At 35.4% G+C, this 21,563-nt stretch overlaps 1 protein-coding gene across 5 annotated transcripts in view; it reads left to right on the forward strand.

Annotated features, from left to right (window-relative positions):
• tjp2b (tight junction protein 2b (zona occludens 2)) overlaps positions 1 to 21,563 on the forward strand; it is a 106,691-nt gene that overhangs the window by 28,296 nt on the left and 56,832 nt on the right. Inside the window, exon 1 of one of the 5 annotated variants that reach the window (XM_016290435.1) lies at positions 3,133 to 3,398. The exons of 3 other annotated variants lie outside the window; for them this stretch is intronic. In XM_016290435.1, the coding sequence (XP_016145921.1) occupies positions 3,345 to 3,398 (54 nt within the window). In that variant the 5' untranslated portion in view covers positions 3,133 to 3,344. Of the gene's footprint in view, positions 1 to 3,132; positions 3,399 to 15,785; positions 15,825 to 21,563 lie in introns of those variants that run through there. One more of the 5 variants, XM_016290436.1, reaches the window with a different exon arrangement.

Raw genomic sequence — 21,563 nt, forward strand, 5'->3', positions numbered from 1 at the left:
GGAATAAAATGTCGACCAATGAAGAGGTAATAATGACTGTCAAGCTTTGGGGTGTTGATCGACTTTATCTACGTTTTGATTATCATTCTGAATCCAATTCATAGTCTTTTTTCAGCTTTTTGTTCAAAATGTTGTTTATTTCTTTATTTTTTATTTATGAAACTTATCCACATTCAAGTGTTTAAAAAAAGAATGCATGAAGCTAGAATAAAATGTTTTTGTTTACAAGCAGATACCCTGTTCTTTAGATGTTTTGTATGTTCAGATATTCATGTAACAAAGTACAAAGTAATACCTAAATAGGGACATAGTAGTATACTTAAAGTATGATGTAAAGTTCACTTAAAGAAAAATTACGAGTATACTTGCAGTATAAAACTAGTATAATATAAACTAGTATTATATAAGTCAGAAAAACATAAAAGAAACTTCCATTGAACAGCTCTTAAAAAAACATTTTTTTTCTTAGATGGAAGAACATTTTTTCATTATGAAGAACCTTTTGTGCAATGAAAACATTCAATGGATGTTAAAGATTCTTCATGGAACCATAGACGCCAATAAAGGACTTATTTTTTAAGACTGTAGATTGATTTCATGTTCACTGTAAAAACTAGAGTAGTTATGTGAAATAATTAGAATTGCATTCCTTTTTAAAACTACATCTTTAAATTCAAATGTAAATTACAGTTCTGTATTCTATTTGTTTAAATTCAGCATTTGAAACTGAATCAAAAAGGCCTTCTCAGCTGTGATCTGTAAAGCCACTTGTGATAAAGAGGCCAGTCACTGAATCAGACTGGTTCAGCAACTCGCTGTCATGATTACAGGAAGGTCAGTCACTAGAATATCACTTAACACAACAACACACTCCATCACATGTGCACACACCCACAACAGATAGAGCAGATAGGAGAAGCACATGTTTGACCACACATTATGACATGAAAAATTCATGCTAATGCATGTGAAACATGATATAGTTCACTAAACACACATCATGAAATCACTCACACAGATACTTAGATTCTGATCCGTAATGCTGTTGCCCAACACAGCCATGTTGGAGCACCACCCCTTGTGGTGACATCATCCATAAGAGAGGATGCTGGGAGATGACAAAAGACTTCTGTGACAGAGTTCATGTATGAGTAAACAAGCTCACTGGGTGTTTCTGTTGATAGTACGCAGCTCTGAGTGGGACCATTGAGGTCATAATTGTATCTCGGACAGGGTGTTGATCATATACTGCACATAAAATGTATTATGTTTCCATTGTTTTATGTTCTGTTGCTTTAAGCACTTTTAATTATAGCAGTTTATTTACACTCAGATATTAGTTATACCAGAAGCTTCCGCATGTTCCAGAGTGTCCTTTTGTAATTTAGATGTTTTAAATTTAGATCTGAACAGATCCATTTAGATTCCTCATGAAAAGACAAGGGAATTGTTGTAGTGCTTTGGCTTTGGAGTCTGGCTTTGAGAGGGTTGACATGTTTGCTCTGAAAATCAAGACTGGAGTTTTGTTTCAGCGAGGACTTTAGATAGACCATGCACATTTATAATGTTCCTTAATGTAGTTTTGGAAAAATTGGTTGTTTTCTGTTTTGTTTTATAGAGCACAGGTTGATATTGATTATAAGAAAGTCAAAAAAAGAAAGAAGCGTATGCTTACAACTTATTATATGTATTGGCAGAGCATGGCATAAGGTCATGGGGTTAATTCCAAAAGAACACATGTACTGACATAAAGTATGCATACTTATGCGTACACTACTTGCAAGACTTCTGAAAAATGAACAGTGCTTATATATAGAATTAAGTTATGGAACACTGATTTGGATTTATAATCTTTCAAAGAAAAAAACATTTTCCCTCGGCAATTTGTCTTTGTGTGCCCTTGACGATTTATCATTTTTATTAGGATTTTAATGACTATCATCAATATCTGACTTGTTTTAAAATACATACTGTATCTGAGATAAACACATCAGGACCTTAACTCTTAAATCCCCATTAAACTTTATTTTCCGTAATAAACCATGTTTATATTAAGCATGACATACTTTCTTACAGTATTAACACAGAGTAAAGTTTCTCTTTCGTGATATCTAAAGTTGTTAGCTACCCTTGACAGTAAACATGGTTTAGTGTGTTATCATGCAACCCTCTCAGGGAACAGTTAAATCAATGTTTGCCCGCTGGGCGCAACCATTCGACAAACGGGGGAGGATGATTAATTAACAAACGCGTACATTAAAGATTATATTAAGCTAACAGAATAAACTGAATTGCTTTTAATACATTCTAAGCATATTGTTTATATTACATACGTATTTTTAAATTACAACGCGGGGTTTATACATAAACTGCGCGCCAGCACATCACACACCCCTAGAGCATGGCATAAGGTCATGGGGTTAATTCCAAAAGAACACATGTACTGACATAAAGTATGCATACTTATGTGTACACTACTTGCAAGACTTCAGTGAACAGTGCTTATATGAACAGTGCTTATATATAGAATTAAGTTATGGAACACTGATTTGGATTTATAATCTTTCAAAGAAAAAACATTTTCCCTCGGCAATTTGTCTTTGTGTGCCCTTGACGATTTATCATTTTTATTAGGATTTTAATGACTATCATCAATATCTGACTTGTTTTAAAATACATACTGTATCTGAGATAAACACATCAGGACCTTAACTCTTAAATCCCCATTAAACTTTATTTTCCGTAATAAACCATGTTTATATTAAGCATGACATACTTTCTTACAGTATTAACACAGAGTAAAGTTTCTCTTTCGTGATATCTAAAGTTGTTAGCTACCCTTGACAGTAAACATGGTTTAGTGTGTTATCATGCAACCCTCTCAGGGAACAGTTAAATCAATGTTTGCCCGCTGGGCGCAACCATTCGACAAACGGGGGAGGATGATTAATTAACAAACGCGTACATTAAAGATTATATTAAGCTAACAGAATAAACTGAATTGCTTTTAATACATTCTAAGCATATTGTTTATATTACATACGTATTTTTAAATTACAACGCGGGGTTTATACATAAACTGCGCGCCAGCACATCACACACCCCTTTTTCGTTGTTGGTACAATCGTGAAGTAGGTTGGCTTGGGTTGAAAGTCGCTCGCAGCAAAAATGTTTCCCAGGGTCTGCCTTCGCGTACTCAGACGCTGATCGCTCCACCAGGAACGATTTCACAAGGATCTCTTGCTCAAAGCCATGCTGAATCCAAGAGGCTGACGACAACGACAGATTAGAAAAAAGTCGAATTATTCCAGCGTTGAAGTAGTTTTTTGAACAGAGAAATCAGGATGCCTGTGAAAGGTGGAGGAAGAGTTGCCTATCCGAATAAAAGCGACAATGTTGTAAGTAGCGCTGCTGAAGGAATGCATTGTATAGTTTTTCCGGAATAGTTTTATGTTTATTTGGGAAAATAAATCCTAAGCGCTAGAATGTAAGACATTTTGATCCGACGTAGTGTATATTACTTTTGTTTATGATAATAAGATTGCTTCAGCCATTGGAATGCTGCACTGTGAGCTTCACCTGTTGAGTTTTCCTCAGGGCGGACGCTACTGTATCAGCACTCTCCTGTCAACTTTATCCCAAATAATTTACTTTTGGAGGCGATTATATATATATTTCTAATGGTCGGAAATGATCTTTAGCTCTGTTTCCTTGTCATTTAGAGACGCCCACGTCTAAATACAATTTTATAGAAACAAAACGGGGATTGTTGTTGTGCTTTCGCTTTGGGAGTTGCTGACATGTTTGGCCTGAAAAGTCAGGACTGAAGTTTGACATTTTGTCGTTTGGTTTCTTGTTTTCTGGTGAAGACTTCAGATTTTTGATATAAACCAGAAACACTTAGGGCACAGGTGTCAAAATAATTTCCCTAATTCCAGTTCTTGAATATATTGGTTAATTTCTATTCTGTTTCAAACAGCACAAGTTGGTTACTGAGCATATACTATAAAATCTAAATTAATTTATTGTAAAAGGAAGTTGTAAAGTACTACATTCATTTGTAATATTTGATTTTGGACAGTGTGAGTCAAAAGTTTGGACACACCTACAGTATTTTTATTAATATCCACGTTTACAAAACAGTAAAGTTAAAGTTATGAATTAATTCACAAGGAAGATTATGTAGTGACCACAAAATGTTAGACAAATGGAATGGAAATGATCTTCAGTTGTCATCCTATAGGATGCTTTTTAAACAGTATTGAAGGAGTTCGCAGACACTTGTTGATTGCTTATTCCGTATATATTTCAATATTTTTTTGGCAAAATTAAGAAGATATTTTTTTTCTACATGAAAAAAGGCATGATCTGGATGAATATATAAGTACATACAAATGGTCTACAGGAAAATCAATATGGTTATGAAAATAATAATTTAGATATAGTGACCACCACTTGTTACTTTTAATGAAATGAACACAAAAGGTACAATAAAATTCTGTTTTATATCGTCAGCAAAATTAACACACGCATATGGCCTCTGTTATCTAGTCAAATAGATTTCTATTTGTCTACTAAACTCTTTCTTTCAAACATTTACATAAAAAATTATTATCCGGATAAACTTTAAATCATTCAGTCAAGTCTGTCCAAACTTTTGACTAGCAGTGAACTTTCCTAGAACACAGTCTTTGCATCAGCTCTACTATTTATGATTTTATATCATTCAGCTCAACTACTGTTGCATCAGAAAATGACTTCTTTAAGGTTGTCATCCTAGGATGCTTTTTAAACAGTATTGAAGGAGTTCGCAGACACTTGTTGATTGCTTATTCCGTATATATTTCAATATTTTTTTGGCAAAATTAAGAAGATATTTTTTTTCTACATGAAAAAAGGCATGATCTGGATGAATATATAAGTACATACAAATGGTCTACAGGAAAATCAATATGGTTATGAAAATAATAATTTAGATATAGTGACCACCACTTGTTACTTTTAATGAAATGAACACAAAAGGTACAATAAAATTCTGTTTTATATCGTCAGCAAAATTAACACACGCATATGGCCTCTGTTATCTAGTCAAATAGATTTCTATTTGTCTACTAAACTCTTTCTTTCAAACATTTACATAAAAAATTATTATCAGGATAAACTTTAAATCATTCAGTCAAGTCTGTCCAAACTTTTGACTAGCAGTGAACTTTCCTAGAACACAGTCTTTGCATCAGCTCTACTATTTATGATTTTATATCATTCAGCTCAACTACTGTTGCATCAGAAAATGACTTCTTTAAACTGTTAGTGATGCAGAAACTGTTCCTGGAGCTCTCTGTGAGTGCTGGGACCATGTCACCTTGACAGTGTTTGAGTGAAACTATGGCTGTGTCTCATTACCTATAGTGAGCTGCCTACATTGAATGCATTTTGGGGCATTCTAGGCAAGTTCTGAACCAGCCGAGCTGATGTTGCCCAAAAATGCAGTTTTGGTAGGTAGGCAGCTCACTACATTTTACAACTCAACCTTATGTTGCCTCATTCGAATGGACAGCTGATGTTGTCGCCTCAGTGTGGAGGTGTTGTGTTCACCCCAGTGGCCTCCTCATTTGGCTTGGTATTTTCTGTCTGGTTTGGCCCAGCGGGAGAGCAGCTTGGGCTGCAGATTATCAGACCTCATTATTCAGGAGCGAAGAGGCCTGATTCTGATGTTAGGATGAGAAGAGCTGTTATAATCACACCCAGACTTATAGCTTCTCAAGAGCCAATCTTCTTATACTCACACTCACAAAACTGATTTAAAGTCTTTACTACTTTTGTGAGCAATATTCAGTGCATTCAAGTTAACTCAATGAAAGTCTGAGGACTCGTTTGTGTGTAGAATATGCACAAATGCAATTATACATTCTAAAAATGTAATACAATTCTGTTATAATTTACTTACCCTCCTCATGTTGTTCCCAAATGCATATGCTGTTTTTTTCCCCCAGTGGAATGCAAAAGGTGAATTTTCAATTAATCTTCACGAAGCTCTTTTCCATAATGTGACCATTTATAATGACCTTTCAAGCTCCAAAAGGACCAAAACAAATCATACAAATAGTCTATGTGACTTGTGTGCTATATTCTAAAGGTCTCTGCACACTGAGTCCGAAATTTTCGTATGTGTTTTTTAGTATTCACTATCCTAAAAATTTGTCACGCACAAAAACCTTGCACACTGAGTCCGATGCGTGTTAATTCATCTGTTGCGAAAAAATTCGCTAAACGGCACTAAATGGAGTCTTCAAGCAGTGAGGATGATTTTGTTGTCTTCTCGCTTCTTAAAAAAGAGAAATATTGGGTCCATCCAATCCTGAGATATAGAGAGGAAGGAGAGTTCCCCCTCAGGAGCAGCGGGATTATTCCGGGCGATTCAAAGTTTACTTCAGGATGTCAGTGGCTCAATTTGATGCTTTGCTAGCGATACTAGAGCCACATATTAAAAAGAAGACCACCAATTTCTGTGAGCTCAGTGTGCAAGGATCTTTACAGTGCTTTGTGCTGCGAGACGAAGTGGATGAACTTGACAATCGCCATTCTGGATTTTTGCGTTCGCTTGTACGGTGGCTCTGAATTGTCAAAACACCTCTCAAAATGCTTGCTATGGATGCGAAAAACCCGATCCGAATTTTTTTATGACGGATGAAAATTTCGGAGGCAGTGTGTAAACGTGATTGACATAACGTGAGGTCGTATTTATTTTTTAACGTGCGAAAATTTCAGACAAAATTTTCAGACTCAGTGTCCAATGACCTTTAGTCTTCTGAATTTCTTTATAGCTTCGTGTAAGGAACAGTCCATTCAATGGAAATCTCATTTGTCATTCTGCACATTTAAACTGAGGTGACAAACACATCCACCTCATTTGCATCCATGTTCAGATTAAAAAGAGACATGACAACATATTGAAACCTAGTTTGGTGTCATTGATTCTAAATGGTAATTGATTATTTCATGTGTTGTAGCTGAACGTGACTTGCCAAATGAGATTTGAGAGTTGCTGCATTGGGAAATCACTTCTGCATGTTTGTCAAATGACTTCTAAATACTCTCAATACAGTGCATTTGAACCACTTTCATCTTTTTTATAGTGTTTTTGATTGTTTTTTAAACTAAACAGCTATGGTAACCGCATGAACACTGTTATTCCTGGAAAAGAAAAAGTGAGAAAAACTGATGACTGAATATTTACTTTTGGGTGAAAGTTTAGATACGATCTTACTTAGGGCTTGACGCTTACTTTTTCCCCAAGGAGCATATGTAAAATCTGAGCAAAATAAAAATAGGAGCACATGAAAAAATTTGGTAAACACAGAAAAAAATATATCTAATGATGTGTTTTTCCTTAATAAATTAATACAAGGAGATATTTAAAAGCAAAATGATTCAATATAATACAAAACGTACACTACATTTTTAAACATTTCAGCAGCTGTATTTAATAATTATGTAATTATTTTTAGGCCTACTTTAAACTATAAACTCTGTGTATACTAATAAACAGATTATTGTTCCAATCCTATTAAAATCTTTACATTAAATAGCTGAACGAGTTTACACTGATGCCAGATACAGTTTATTGCGTAACCAAAATACCAATAATAACAGGAATAAAATAACTTTATGCAGGACATTTAATTATAAGCAGGCCTGAAATACACTAGGACTCTTATTTTAAAATGTCAATGCTTTACTATTGCCATCTACAATATAGTACAATATAAACACTAAACATTGTCATAATTGATCAATTATTGGCATAATTTATCAACAGCAAATACGTAGCATTTATTGACTGATTACCACATTGTTACTTTAAAATATGCAACACTCATATTTATTTTATTAAATCATAGGTTTTTGAAAGTTTGAACATTTTAGTTGCAAATGCGAGTGAAAAGCTCATATTAGCGAGTCCTGATTACTGTTAGAATTACTTATTGTATTGTTTTTAGCATTGTACTGTTGTGTCTAATCAGGCTCGTCTAGGGGCCGCTTGCTCCCCTGATCAAACACGTGGAGCAACATACTCAATTCCGGCCTAATCCAGTAGAAGGCTTTTAATTCTGGCTAGTTGCCTTTAATCTCCCACGAGGCTGCTTGGCTTTGGTTTTTCCACTTCAATCACACCTTTTAATTAGGATTCTCTGTTTGCGGATTCATATTCGGACATAATTTCCTCTGATAATAGACGTGCACGTCCTGAACGAGGACAAAGACAACACTGAAGATAGTCTTGTTGTTTTTGTGCGGTGTTTTGAAAGACATCCTGATGTTTTGTGGCTGTGGTACGTCTGCACATACACCATTGCGAGCTGGTTTATTGTAAACGCTTTGTGCTAGGCACAAGGGCACTCGGTTTACATTCCTCCTGCACAGGCTGCGCTGCTGTAGTGGTTCAGACGAAACAATGGTTCCACCTGTCGCTCACATTCACTTCAAAGGATTAAACTAATTAAACTGCTAGTATGTGTTAATAATCTGTTTTGACACCTAAATTACCACCTCACTTTAAAGTCTGAATGGGGTGTGTGGCAAACAGTGATTGTCTCAATTTTTTTCTTGGAGGGCAAGAGCTGTAATTTGCTTCTGCATGAAGATAAACTGTAATTCTGTAATAAAATATCTTTTGTTTGGCTTATGCATATCAAGGCTCTTACTAAGAGCCAAGGCTATATCCATGTCTTGAACACTGGGGGTGGAGCGATTGTGCTTTTTTTTTTGGGAAGGGAGGGGTGGTTGTAATGGTCTATTTATTAAAAAGAATTCAATAATTATTTTAAATTATTTAAGGCATTAAAGAAACAGAAAGAAGAACCGTAAAATAACAAAATAATTTTTTTTTTTTAGATATGCACACATTTATTCTTATTCATATGCCAGTTTTATCAAATTCAGTTATGAATTACACAAATTATTCAACTGATCTAAAGTGGTGGAAGTAGTTTATATCACAGGATACTAAAGTTGTTCATTTAACAGTTTTCAGATATTAAACTTTAACTTTATTTCACACTCATCAAATGTTACAAACTGAAGGATCGTGCTGGAATTCGTGTTTGGTAACCGTAAAGCCTGCCTACTTTGATTTGATCTCAGACATTTTGACATTGACGAGTTCTGTTAGACCAATGACCAGCCTAAAAATTTAACTTTTAAAACTTTTTGTCATCCTACTAACAAATAGAGCAGCATCTATCAAATATTGAGGTGGACAATATGGCCATTTCTGATTATTGGGGATGATTTGTGATTGTTCAGTGTTGTTGGTGTTTATGGTCCTACCAAAGGTTTTTCACACCAAGGATGAAATAATGATAACGATATAGTTAAAAAAACGTTCTAAATTTATAGTAGCAGCGATCACACCAAAACTATAACATTAACGACACAGAGGAGCAATATTGTATGGTTGTGACGGTGAGGAAATTTTCCCACCGGTTAATCGACGTGTGTCGGTATCACCGTGGGGGCGGGGCGTTCCCTCTTTTCCTAGCTTTCCTTCGCTTTTAAATAGCTTGTAAAAGTGGCGTGCGCATTTTACTTTCACTTTGAAATAGCGGCAATTCGGCATAAAGCAATTGTTCATTTTTAGTTCGTTTGAATTTTCCCTCTTTTCCTCGCTTTCAGTCGCTTTTAAATAGCTTAAAAGCGCCGTGCGCATTTTACATTCACTTTTGAATTAGCAGCAGTTAGGCGTCAATTGTTTGAAGGCAACAACAAAATATAACGTCAAACTCACTTTAGCGTATATAAAACATAGAACTTTTATTAACAAAACAAATACACCATGCTATAGGGCAGGCTATGCCTAATATAAAATAAATGAAATCTGATCTGTGATGCGACAGTCGTTCGGCACGCTGCATTGAGCAGCCGCGTTCAGTTTTTAATTGTAGTGTCTGTTCTTTTACTGTACTAAAAGATTTTTATTTCTATAAAAAATCTAAACGACGGTGGGGGTCGGTGACGCGGTGGGCAAGTGACGTAACCGGTGTTGCAGCTTAACACCGGTATCACCGTCTATCGCGGCAAGCCTAGAGGCAACCACTGCATTTTAATCATGATCCAAACAAAGATGCTGCATACATGCAACATGAGCAGTTTTTAATCTAAATTACATTGTATACTTTCGAAATTTGAAGCAAAAACAGAATGATTTCACTTCAGTTTTGTGAAACTATACATAAAAAATATCTGCATGAAACAGAAACAGCAGACGAGCTGAATGAGACGCAGATGCACTCTCTGCCAGCAGGTGGCGCTTAAAGCGTTTTCTTGGTTTCCGCTGTAAACAAAGCAGCGCTGCACTTATGAACTTTAATATGCGTTATACAGAGGCAAGAGGAAAATAAAAATACCATCGAAAGACAGTAAGTTCCCCTCAGACATACATTCATATAAACTCCTACACCTAATTGAATCGCGATTTGTTTAGCATCTCATCCCTACTTCTCATTGGTGAGTTTCTTCTGAAGTCAAGTCAAATTAAATTTTTTTATTGCGCTTTATACAATAGAGAAAGTTTCAATGCAGCTTCACAGTATTAAACAGTAAAGTAACAGAATCAATGATGCAAACATCAAAAATGAGGCAAATCCCAATTCTGCTACAAAGAAGCTGCCTGTAGCAAGTCAATAGTGTGATTCTTCAGCTCCAGACAGTTCAGTGTTGGTTCAATTCAATAACTGTGTGAAGTTCAATTCAGCGATAAGCAGCTCTGCTGAAGACAGTAGTGTTGTTTTTCTGCTTGAATCAGTTCAATGTTGATTCAGTTCAGTTCAATAACAGTGTCAATGTTGCCAAATTCATCAGTTACAAAAAAATGTGATTCAGCTATAAAGCAGATGACAATAAAACAGAAGACAAAACATTAGGAGAAACCAGGCTTAGTCAGGGGAACAGTTCTTCTCTGGCCTATATAGCCTGAATTTGTTAACACCAAGTTACAGTCATGTTAACACTTATGAGGATTTTGCTAGGCAGAGCAGACAGTCTAACACAAGGCTTGCACACAACAGCGTGTGTTCAAGACATTTTTAGAAAATTAGGCCCTGATGGTCATTTATACACTACAGAGAATGTCTCTGTTTACAAGTTGGATGATAAGCACTCAATAATCACTCAGTGTTATGGTTCTGGTGGAAATGAGCCATATCTTTCCTGTTGCAAACGTTTAAAAAAACTTCTAAAATCACCTTAGATAAACGGCAAAAGTCAACAGGCTTTTCAAAATCCAAAATATTGCCAAATAGGCGCTTTTGCATTTCGTTTCGAAACTAAATCATCCGCGATCGTCTTGTATGTCTCACCTCACTCTTCTTGTCAGTCAGCTCGACTCACTCTCCTCACTAGATAAATGAAATCTGATCTGTGATGCGACAGTCGTTCGGCACGCTGCATTGAGCAGCCGCGTTCAGTTTTTAATTGTAGTGTCTGTTCTTTTACTGTACTAAAAGATTTTTATTTCTATAAAAAAATCAAAACGATGGTGGGGGTCGGTGGGCAAGTGACATAACCGGTGTTGCGGCTTAACACCGGTATCACCGTCAACACCGTCTATCGCGGCAAGCCTGCAATATTGTTGGAATCACTTTCAAAATTATTTTTTTCTCAGCTGATGAGTGATAAAAACATGGGCAACCAATCAAAATCCATCCTGCATTTAAAGCAACAGATGACAAAACTGCAGTGCACGTTTATAATAAACAGAATGTTATCATGCATTGGTGCAGTTAATATAATTATTGTTTTTGGTGCATGTGAACGGATCTTAAGTGCTGCTAGGCACCTATCTGAGGCAATTTTTTAACATTTTAGCCTGAAATAGTCATGTTTTTCTTTTAGTTTGTGGCAGGATAATGCTTCTAAATTACATGGAACAGTTTAAGCCTCTGCGCTGGATATTTTGGGCCTTTGCCCCTGCAGGGTGTACATCCTGTATACATGCACATTTATCAGTAGTTCAGTTCATGCAAGCTGTGTGATCGTTTGATCTCTGTTGGACACACAGAGTGATGTCAAGATCAGTTCTCATGTACTGCGGTTTCCTGTCTTCTCATCAAAATTTAGTTTAAAAGAAAAAAGGTCCACTTGTTTTCTTTTAGATTGACTTCTTATACAAAGTCTAATGATTTTCCAGAAGTTGTTATTTCCTCCCTGGCCGCAAGGAATTAGATTGGGTTTATCTGGGAATGGCCAGGATGAGGACAGTTTACAGCTTGCTTCCTCTGCTGCATTGCTTTCATTTTTGGACTGTACCACACCCTAAAGATTGCCGACCCTGTGCACTGAGAAAACTCATTAGATCCCTACAGCTCTCCAGACGTTGTCCTAATCGCCCGTTGATGACAGAGATTTCTGGGAAGCGCATCTCTGTCCTCCTCTATCATGTTTGACACGAGTCATGTGTTGTGGATGCAGTGAACGTTTTGTAATTCCAGGTCATGCTGCCTCTAATTTAAGTTTCATAACCTTGTGATAGAAAGTTGTTGTATTTTTCTCCTCCCATTAAGGGTTGCGTCAGTTTGGGGTGTTGCTTTAATTTATGGTTTAATTGAATTTACCTTGGTGTCAATTTGAAGCAGATATGCGTCAGTTCGTTTTCAGGTTTCTGCAATTACTTAGTCATAAAAAGATGCTTCTTTTAGCTGGAGGGCAGATTTGTTGTTTAGAAGGCCTATTTTGATTTCCCCTGAGAATATGGTTCATTAGCGAAAGCTAGGTGAGATTACTTAACAGGGACAATGGCACATAATTGTTTTTGTAAAAACAATCATAAAGGACAATAATTTATCTATTGTTTTTAGTCTTTCAGTTGCATTTTATTTTCATTTGTGAGTAAAGTACTGGCTTAAAGGCATTTTCAGAATGGATATAATAGATCTTATTCTGAATTATTCATCGATTTGTTACATGGTTCATTTAAAAAAAATAAAAATACTTTATAATGTTTAATCAAAATGTCATAACTCCGTTTTCTCAATTTGAAATTTCCTTTTTGATCTTAATTTGAGTTAAATCTTTAGTAATTTGGTGTTTGTCATTTTTATGTCCTTTTTTCTTTTTCCTTTTTAACATAATGTCTGTATAGTTTTTATTAATTTTTATTTAAGTTTTAGGTATTTTAGTACCAAGTTAATTTTAATTTAGTCAAGTGTTGCTCTGGTAATAAGACTAAATTAGTTTTGTTTTTGGATTAATTATTATTTCAGTAACGAAAATATTTTTTGTATTGTTATTTTTGGTTATTATTTATTTTTAGTCAACTATAATAAACTTGATGGCAAAAATGACTTCTCTCTGGTTATGTATGCCAGACTTCTCCAGTTATTTAGTCTGTTACTTCTTTGTCATTGTGACTTAAAGTATAATTACTCAAATTAAAATGTATAAAAACAAACTAGAGTTGTGTCTATGGCATAAAAACTACAGCGACGTTAACAATCCACTGAAGAAATGAACTAAAGTTTAAAGAAAATGTTAAAACAAATGTATTTAATTCAAATGAATTTAATTCAATCATCATGTTTAATCCAAATATATAAATGTATGCAGCAAAAACAATTCTATATTGAATCTGAACTTATTATAGTACATTAAATAAAATATTTTTCAACATCATTTGTATTTATCTGTGAAAAAACACTAATGCTTTGGGAATTACAAACATTTGCACAAATCCAATTATTGAGCAATTAAGAGTGTGTCAGAGATGTGACCTCAGACAGACAGCAGAAGAGGGGAGGACAGGAGCGGGCTGGTGGAGAACGTGGGATGGTGGATAAATAAAAGAGTTGTTTACACTAGTGCAGAGAGACACTGGCAGTGAAAGCAGAGCATTGTTCCTCCATAAACGCTCTCCGAAACAATGAAGCTCTCATACTGGAGAGACCCTCAGAGGAAGAGGGGGAGTTTGAGGACTGGAGATCTGTTAAGCCTGCTTATACAGTATGTGATGGAACTAATATCAAGAAGATCCAAGATCTAAATTTCCGCTTGTGTGGGAAGAAACAGTTGATTCTGTTACTGGTGCTCTTATACTGTGTGTGCATAGGGTGTTACTTCATACATTGGCTGTATTTTGTCATTTAATGCAACAGGACCAAGAGTGCTATGTTATTGTCATTGCTTTGTGGACTACTGGAAATAAAGAATCTTGAAGTACCATAAAAATACTATAGTACAGCACTGTGTTATGTATTGCTACAGTATTTATTAGTAAGAGCTTGATTCTGTTTTTCCTCTCAACATTTAGTTTGATTCACTACCGATAACTTTGAAAGTTTACTATTCTCAATGCTATTTTTGATATCACAGCAGAAAATAATATGCTTTTGAACACTCTTATAAATCTTACACTCACTATAAATATGAATTAATGTAATTAATTACTTTATCAATTATTAATATATATTATTATATTGATTATCATATGTGACCCAGTCATAACTAGCACGGGTGTATTTGTAGCAGTAGTCAACAATTCATTGTATGGGTCAAAATTATCATATTTTTCTTTTATGCCAAAAACCATTAGGATATTATTAAAGGTGATTTTTTTCCTCAATACTTAGATTTTTTTTTGCACCCTCAGATTCCAGATTTTCAAATAGTTGTATCTCAGCCAAATATTGTTATATCCTAACAATTTATTTATTCAGCTTTCAGATAATGTATAAATCTCCATTTTAAAAAAATTGACTCTTATGGCTGGTTTTGTGGTCCAGGGTCACATATTGTTTTCCACAATATGTCTTCTTTAAAGTTTGCACCGAATTCAATTGAAATAAATCAGGCCCAAAGGCTTTTTATTCTTTTGACATTATTGGACATATTTACCATGATTTCTTAGTTAGACTACATTTTATTTCATAATTTTATTTTATTTTAATTAATTATTTTTATTATTTTTATTTAATTTAATATATTAATATTTAATTTGTTGCTAATATGTTTTTTTTTTCCATTTGATTTAAATTTATTTCTTTATCGTATTATTTTGAAACTGTATAAATATATATTTTTATTGTAGTATTGAATTGCTGGTTCTTTGTTACATCACTGTTGTCCCTAAACTCACATTATCTTAACATGAAATTGCATATATTCCTACACCCTAAGCTGAAATACCGCTCTTTCTCAGAAAGCGTTGTGATCCGTCAGCACATTAGCTGGGAGAAAACAACCTCTTCTTTTACCAGAATAAGACCACAAGGTTTGAAATGTCAATTAGAATCCATTGTCCTTAAAAATTACACGAACGTTCCCTACCCCACCCTCTCCCCTGCTGGCCTGTGGCCTGTTGGCATTCGACATGCTTTGGTTTTGAGGTTTCTTTTATTTAGTGACTGCTCTCGAATTCCCAGCGGAGCTCTACTCAATCATTCGGAAACGTCTTGGTATCCCTCATGGAAAACAGAGGGAGGGAGTGTTGGTTTCATAAGCAGCAGGTTTGTGTCGTCTGTTTGCTGCGAGTAAAAGAGTCTCCTGTGTTCATCATATTACCTTTCAGCTCGTCATCAGAAAGCCTTGACCTGATTGGCTGAAACCTGCAGTGTGGGCAGAGTCCCGTGCCCTTATATGTCCCTCAGGGCTGTTTTTTTTGTTATGCAAAGCATTGTGGGAAGTATACAGGTGTAATCTGCTACCTTCTTATCTTTCCTTGTTTGTTTTGTTTTAATGCGTTGACTCGGCAGAGCAAAGGAATGTGGATAGTCGAGGATCTCGGCTCGACTTGAGAAGCGCTGCGCAGGATGGCTGTTAGGTTTCTGCATCAGGTAACCAGTAATGGCTGTAGGTGTGCACCTGATACCTGAAGGAAAAGTACACCGGCTGATGGAGCGCAGGCTCGTTCTGAGCTGTCTGAACGCTGTTGTGAGATGGTGCTTTTTCATAGCTGGACTTTTGACCTGTAGGAAGCTCGGCCTGAGCTGCATAATGTGCAGGCATCCATGGCTGATACTGGTGTAGGACATTGATTACTGAATCACATGAAGCAAAATAAGAACTTGAGAAAAAACCTGATCTACTAGAATCTACTGCATCTGCTAAACCTAAATTTATTTTTTAAGCTTTTATGATAGATAGATAGATAAATGGATAGATGGATTATAGATTATCTATCTATCTATCTATCTGTCTGTCTGTCTGTCGCTCTGTGTATCGTTCTCTCTGTCTGTCTGTCTGTCTATCTATCTGTTGTTCTATAGTTCTGTCGCTCTGTGTATAGTTCTCTCTATCGGTCTGTCTGTCTATCTGTCTGTCTGTCTGTCTGTCTGTCTGTTTAATTTATCTATCGTTCTCTCTATCGTTCTATCATTCTATCTGTCATTCTGTCTGTCTCTTTTATTCTATCCTTTAGACAAAGTTGTATCTTGTTCTTTACCCCTTTAACAATTATATTAAATATTTAACAAAATAAAGTTTCAAATATTGGTAATAAATAACAGATGGCATTATTTATTTAGAACTGCGTTTATCTTTGATAACACATTGATGTTTGGGCTTATTTTATGGTTTTTGATGGTTTGTTTGGGTTTTTTTGTTGTTGCTTGCTTTACCTTCAGCTGATTGAATAACAAGATAAACAGCATAAACGGCAAATGTTTTGACAAACAAATTCTGTTGTTTGCGTTTTCTTTTTTGGCATTATTTTGAACTACAGCTTTTCTTCTGGCATAAGCAAATGTGTTGGCACATTGGAATGTTCAGAAAACTCTGGAAATACCATGATAAAATTCCGGCGGATTGTTTTAGTAACACATTGCCATTAAAAACAACTGTCACATGGTATTCTGACTCACTTGTACAGTGGGTACGGAAAGTATTCAGACCCCCTTAAATTTTTCACTCTTTGTTATATTGCAGCCATTTGCTAAAATCATTTAAGTTAATTTTTTTTCCTCATTAATGTACACACAGCACCCCATATTGACAGAAAAACACAGAATTGTTGACATTTTTGCAGAAATTATAACAGCCCATGATACAATCTGTTTACTTTGATGACTGTGCTTCAGAAATTTAGCTGTAGCCAAACAGGATACACATGAAAACATCTGAAGATTTCTGTAGTTTAGGCCTTGGCTTAATGACTAAGAAGACTCTGACACATACATGTTTGTGGAATGTAGGGTCGGGTCAAATGGGAAGTGGGTAAAATTAGACTGCTGTACACATGCCTGGGAGTTTGTCTTGTTGAATAGATGTTTGGGTGTGCATCAAGCGTGGCTTCCTAATGACCTCTTTTTTTTGGGATGAGCAAGCTTTGCACATCCTCTTTGCTCTTTATCTGCACATCATACAGTAGTTAGACAGCTATTGTTTTACTATCATTGTTTACAGTGCAAGCATGACCTCTTTCTCAGTGCTGCAAGTTATTTTACTAAAGGCTCCACAAATTATGCATCCGTGTAAAACCAATCATAATAAGATCATGTGAGCATCAGTTTACATGAACCCTCCAATCCCACGCCGAGACCATGGGAAACATGCCGCTAATATGCATTAGACACCTCCTCATCCCAGGGATGTAAAATCACTGTGGCAGAATAACCGGCGCCGCGCTCCGCACTTGTCCAGACATTTTCTTTTGAAAATTTTAGTGAGTAGCGTCAGATCGCACAGCAGGAATGCTCTATATAAGGCGGCGAGTTTGGAAACCCTCATAGAAGACGACACTGTGACCTTCAGATCTCCTTACAGCATGTTCTTCAGTGTCAGAATGGTTGTGATGTTTGTGGGTTTTGGATATTTGGCATGCAGGGTCGCTGTGATTGTGTCACCACCAGCCTTCGCCGTAATCCTGACCTGCCCTAAAAATACCAGAACTCCTTCAGCTTCATGCCTCCTGTCTCTCTCTGTTTCTATGAAATTCATCGCTCGCATGCTGATGCCTCTTGTTTAAGAATACTTTTATATACTTGAGCACAAGAGGTCAAAGTTAGGGTTGCATGCAAATGGTGTGATTCTTGTAAACTGAACAGCAGAAATGAGCCCAATGTTTTTAGTGCTAGTTTTGAATACAGAAGTGTTTTAGTGAGCCCTCTTCAAAAATACCAGTAGTGGCAAGTAGTGCCGATTTTATGTATTTAGTAAAACTTTATTACGACCCAGGACAAATGTTTTCTTTATATATATTATTGTTATTTTAGTCATAATAATTATGCTATTTATTTAGCTTCATTTTTTATTTTAAACTTAATTTTTAACTTTTAAACTTAATATAACATTTTCATTTAAATTTTACTTTTAGTAATTTTATGTGGTTTTGTCTTTTTTTTAATTAAATTTTTTTATTGTTCTTATTAATTATTTTATTTAATTTTTTAGCGATTTTAATAATTAGAATACTTCAACTTAAATTGATTTATTTCCGTTAGTTGTCTAACATTTTTAATTAAATTTTTTTTTAATATTTTTGTGTGTAAAGAACTCCATGAAATGAAAATGAGATAAAAAAATTTTTTTTAAATCAGTTTGAAAACATAACTTTTGAAAAAATTTTGAATTAATTTTGTAAAAAAATTTATATTTTTAATATTTTGAGTTAATATTCATAATATTCTTTTTTTTTTTTGGTGTGGTATTAGTTTTAGTTTGCTAATAACCCTCATCTGACTATTTGCACGTGTTCTCTGTTGACTTGAATAATTGCTTGACTGGAAATACTCAAACGATGCATGCAAAACTATTGGTTAAATTATTGGTGTTCGTGTTATTTATTTATTTATTGAGTACTCTTAAACTGTGGCTTTACAATAACGCAGGCTCTATCAGTTTTTGAAATATTGTGTAAATAAATTGGCAGCTGCATACTATAGAACAAACAGCGCAGTTGTGAATGTCATTGTTGATCAATGTAATATTGACTCGAAACAAACTCTATTCCAAACAGAGATTGACACACACTCTTATGATGTGCAGAAAACAGAACACACCGGCCTCAAAATGACCCTCAGACTAATTATTGGATACACAAGTACATCTGTACCCACAGATGTACTACACGAGACACCTCAAACTTTCATTTTTGGCCCTTCACATTCATACCAGCTCCCTGCAGGACACAGCACAAGGGAGGATAGCAAGCACAGATAACAAACACTCGCGATAGGCGTTCGGCCCAGTTTCCAGTCTTCACTGTAACACTTCTGCTCAGAGGCTTTAGCCTGGACTCTGCATGAGGACACGACTGATAAATGGCCAAAAAAAGCTCCCCCTGCATGGGCTGATTTACATTTTACCCACTTGATACGTTTTTTTTTTTTTTTCAATGACCGCCATTTAACATGCCTCCGGCTGCATAGTAGCCAATTATCAGTTGTGGTGGAGTTGCTATTCTGAGATGCTAAGTCTCTCTCTTTCTCTATACTGTATGTGTGTGTATAATGTTTCAACATCCAATGCCAGAAACCTGTTCATGGTATCGTTTACATCACATAGCAGGAGTGTGCGTGGCTAAGTGAGGTGTCATCCCTTCGGTAATGACACGGAAGCTGGGATGGCATCGTTAGCTGTTGTATTATTAGCGGAAGGAGTGGCGCTTGAAGAATTCTCCTCATCTCTCGTAGCCGTTTGGACGAGTTTTTATGTCCGACACCCCTCAACCAGCCACTTGAAGAAATTCAATGTGATATACAGACGAGCCTGGGCCATCCACACATCCAAATAAAGATTTACCCTACACCACGGATTAAATGTGCCTGCCGTCTCCTGCCCCACTACAGAACACCGGATCCTTGTCTGAGATGCATGCTGACCCTATTTACGACTGTCTATTAGACGTAGACAACACTGTTAAAGCCTCATAACAGGATGGGAAATAGTTGGGCAGTGGTTGAGGAAAATGTGGCAGCTGCTCGGTGAAACGGCACCATTTGTTTCTCTTTGACGATGAAGCTGCGTTTCAAATGATTCGTAACAGAACAGGGTCATCTGATTTAGGACGCGGGAAGAGGATGTGGACTTGGGTAATACGCTTCTGCTTCTGTACTTTGATCTTGATTTATTGTCTAATAGAAGTGTCACTGGGAATCTGGACTTTTTGAAGTGTCTCTTAACATGCCAAAGCATTCGGACCGTTTTTCTATCAATATTTTAAGCTTTGATGACGTTGAAGTAAAAATGCTGACAGTTTTCCATACTTTCTGACTGCATGATTTTTTAATTTGTGGTTAACAGAACTGTGTTTAATATTTTAGAGTGGTTAGAGACAACTTTTAATAAGACATGAACATGGCGTAGATTTAATGCGTTAGTTTCTCAGAACAGTGCTGATTCACTTCATATCAACTGATCCAACTCTTAATCAAGGTTTGGGTTCAGTTTTTTTTTAATGTATTCTCATCTTTTTTTGTTGCGGTGTGTATATATACTGTATGTATATATATATACTGCTATTCAAAAGTTTGTGGGTTGGTATGATTTTTTAAATGTTTAATGTCTTACGTTCACCAAGGCTGCATTTATTGGATCAAAAATACAGTAAAATTGTGAAATATTACAACACTTTAAATTAACTGTTTTCTATCTAAATATATTTTAAAATGTAATTTATTCCTATGATCCAAAGCTGAATTTTCAGCATCATTACTTTATGTATTCTCATCTTTTTTTGTTGCAGTGTGTAGGGTTGGTATGATTTTTTTAAATGTTTAATGTCTTACGTTAACCAAGGCTGCATTTATTGGATCAAAAATACAGTAAAATTGTGAAATATTACAACACTTTAAATGAACTGTTTTCTATCTAAATATATTTTAAAATGTAATTTATTCCTATGATCCAAAGCTGAATTTTCAGCATCATTACTCCAGTCTTCAGTGTCACATGATCCTTCAGAAATCATTCTAATATGATGATTTGCTGCTCAAGAAACATAATTATTATCGATGCAGAAAAGTTATACTAAATATTTTTGTTAAAGCTGTAATGCATTTTTTCTGTATTTTTTTTTTGTTAATAAAGTTCAGATGCAAGCATTTATTTTATATAGGTTTGATATATTTTGTAACATTATAAGTGTATTTACTGTCATTTTTGATCAGTTTAATGCATTCTTGCTGAATAAAAGTAATTTCTTTAAAAAAATCTTACTAATCTCAAACTTTTGAACGGCAGTGTATGACTTTTAGCTAGGGCTGTGCGATATGGACAAAAAAAACTATCGCGATTTCTTTGATCAGTTTTTCAATTTCGATTTTAATCACGATTTTGACACACACAGACATGCTTTACAGTCATTAATGCATTCAGTATGAATTTGAAACATTTCCAAAAGAAAACCAATTAGAGCATTATCAAAAAGTTGTAACATGTCTCTAGAACAGACATAAGGCAAAATAATCACTAAGTAAAGGTGTAACAAAATGTCTCTAGACATATGGCAGAAATAAAAATCCCGTGTCCAGGGATTTTTTTTGCCATGCATTGGTCATAGAGCTCTTTGTGGCATTGCCTCAGATGTTGAACTAGATTTGTTGCGCCAAGTTCACACGTACTCCGTCTGCAGTGCG

Source organism: Sinocyclocheilus grahami, unplaced genomic scaffold (assembly GCF_001515645.1).
Source record: "Sinocyclocheilus grahami isolate Dianchi unplaced genomic scaffold, SAMN03320097.WGS_v1.1 scaffold259.1, whole genome shotgun sequence".
Taxonomy (NCBI): domain Eukaryota; kingdom Metazoa; phylum Chordata; class Actinopteri; order Cypriniformes; family Cyprinidae; genus Sinocyclocheilus; species Sinocyclocheilus grahami.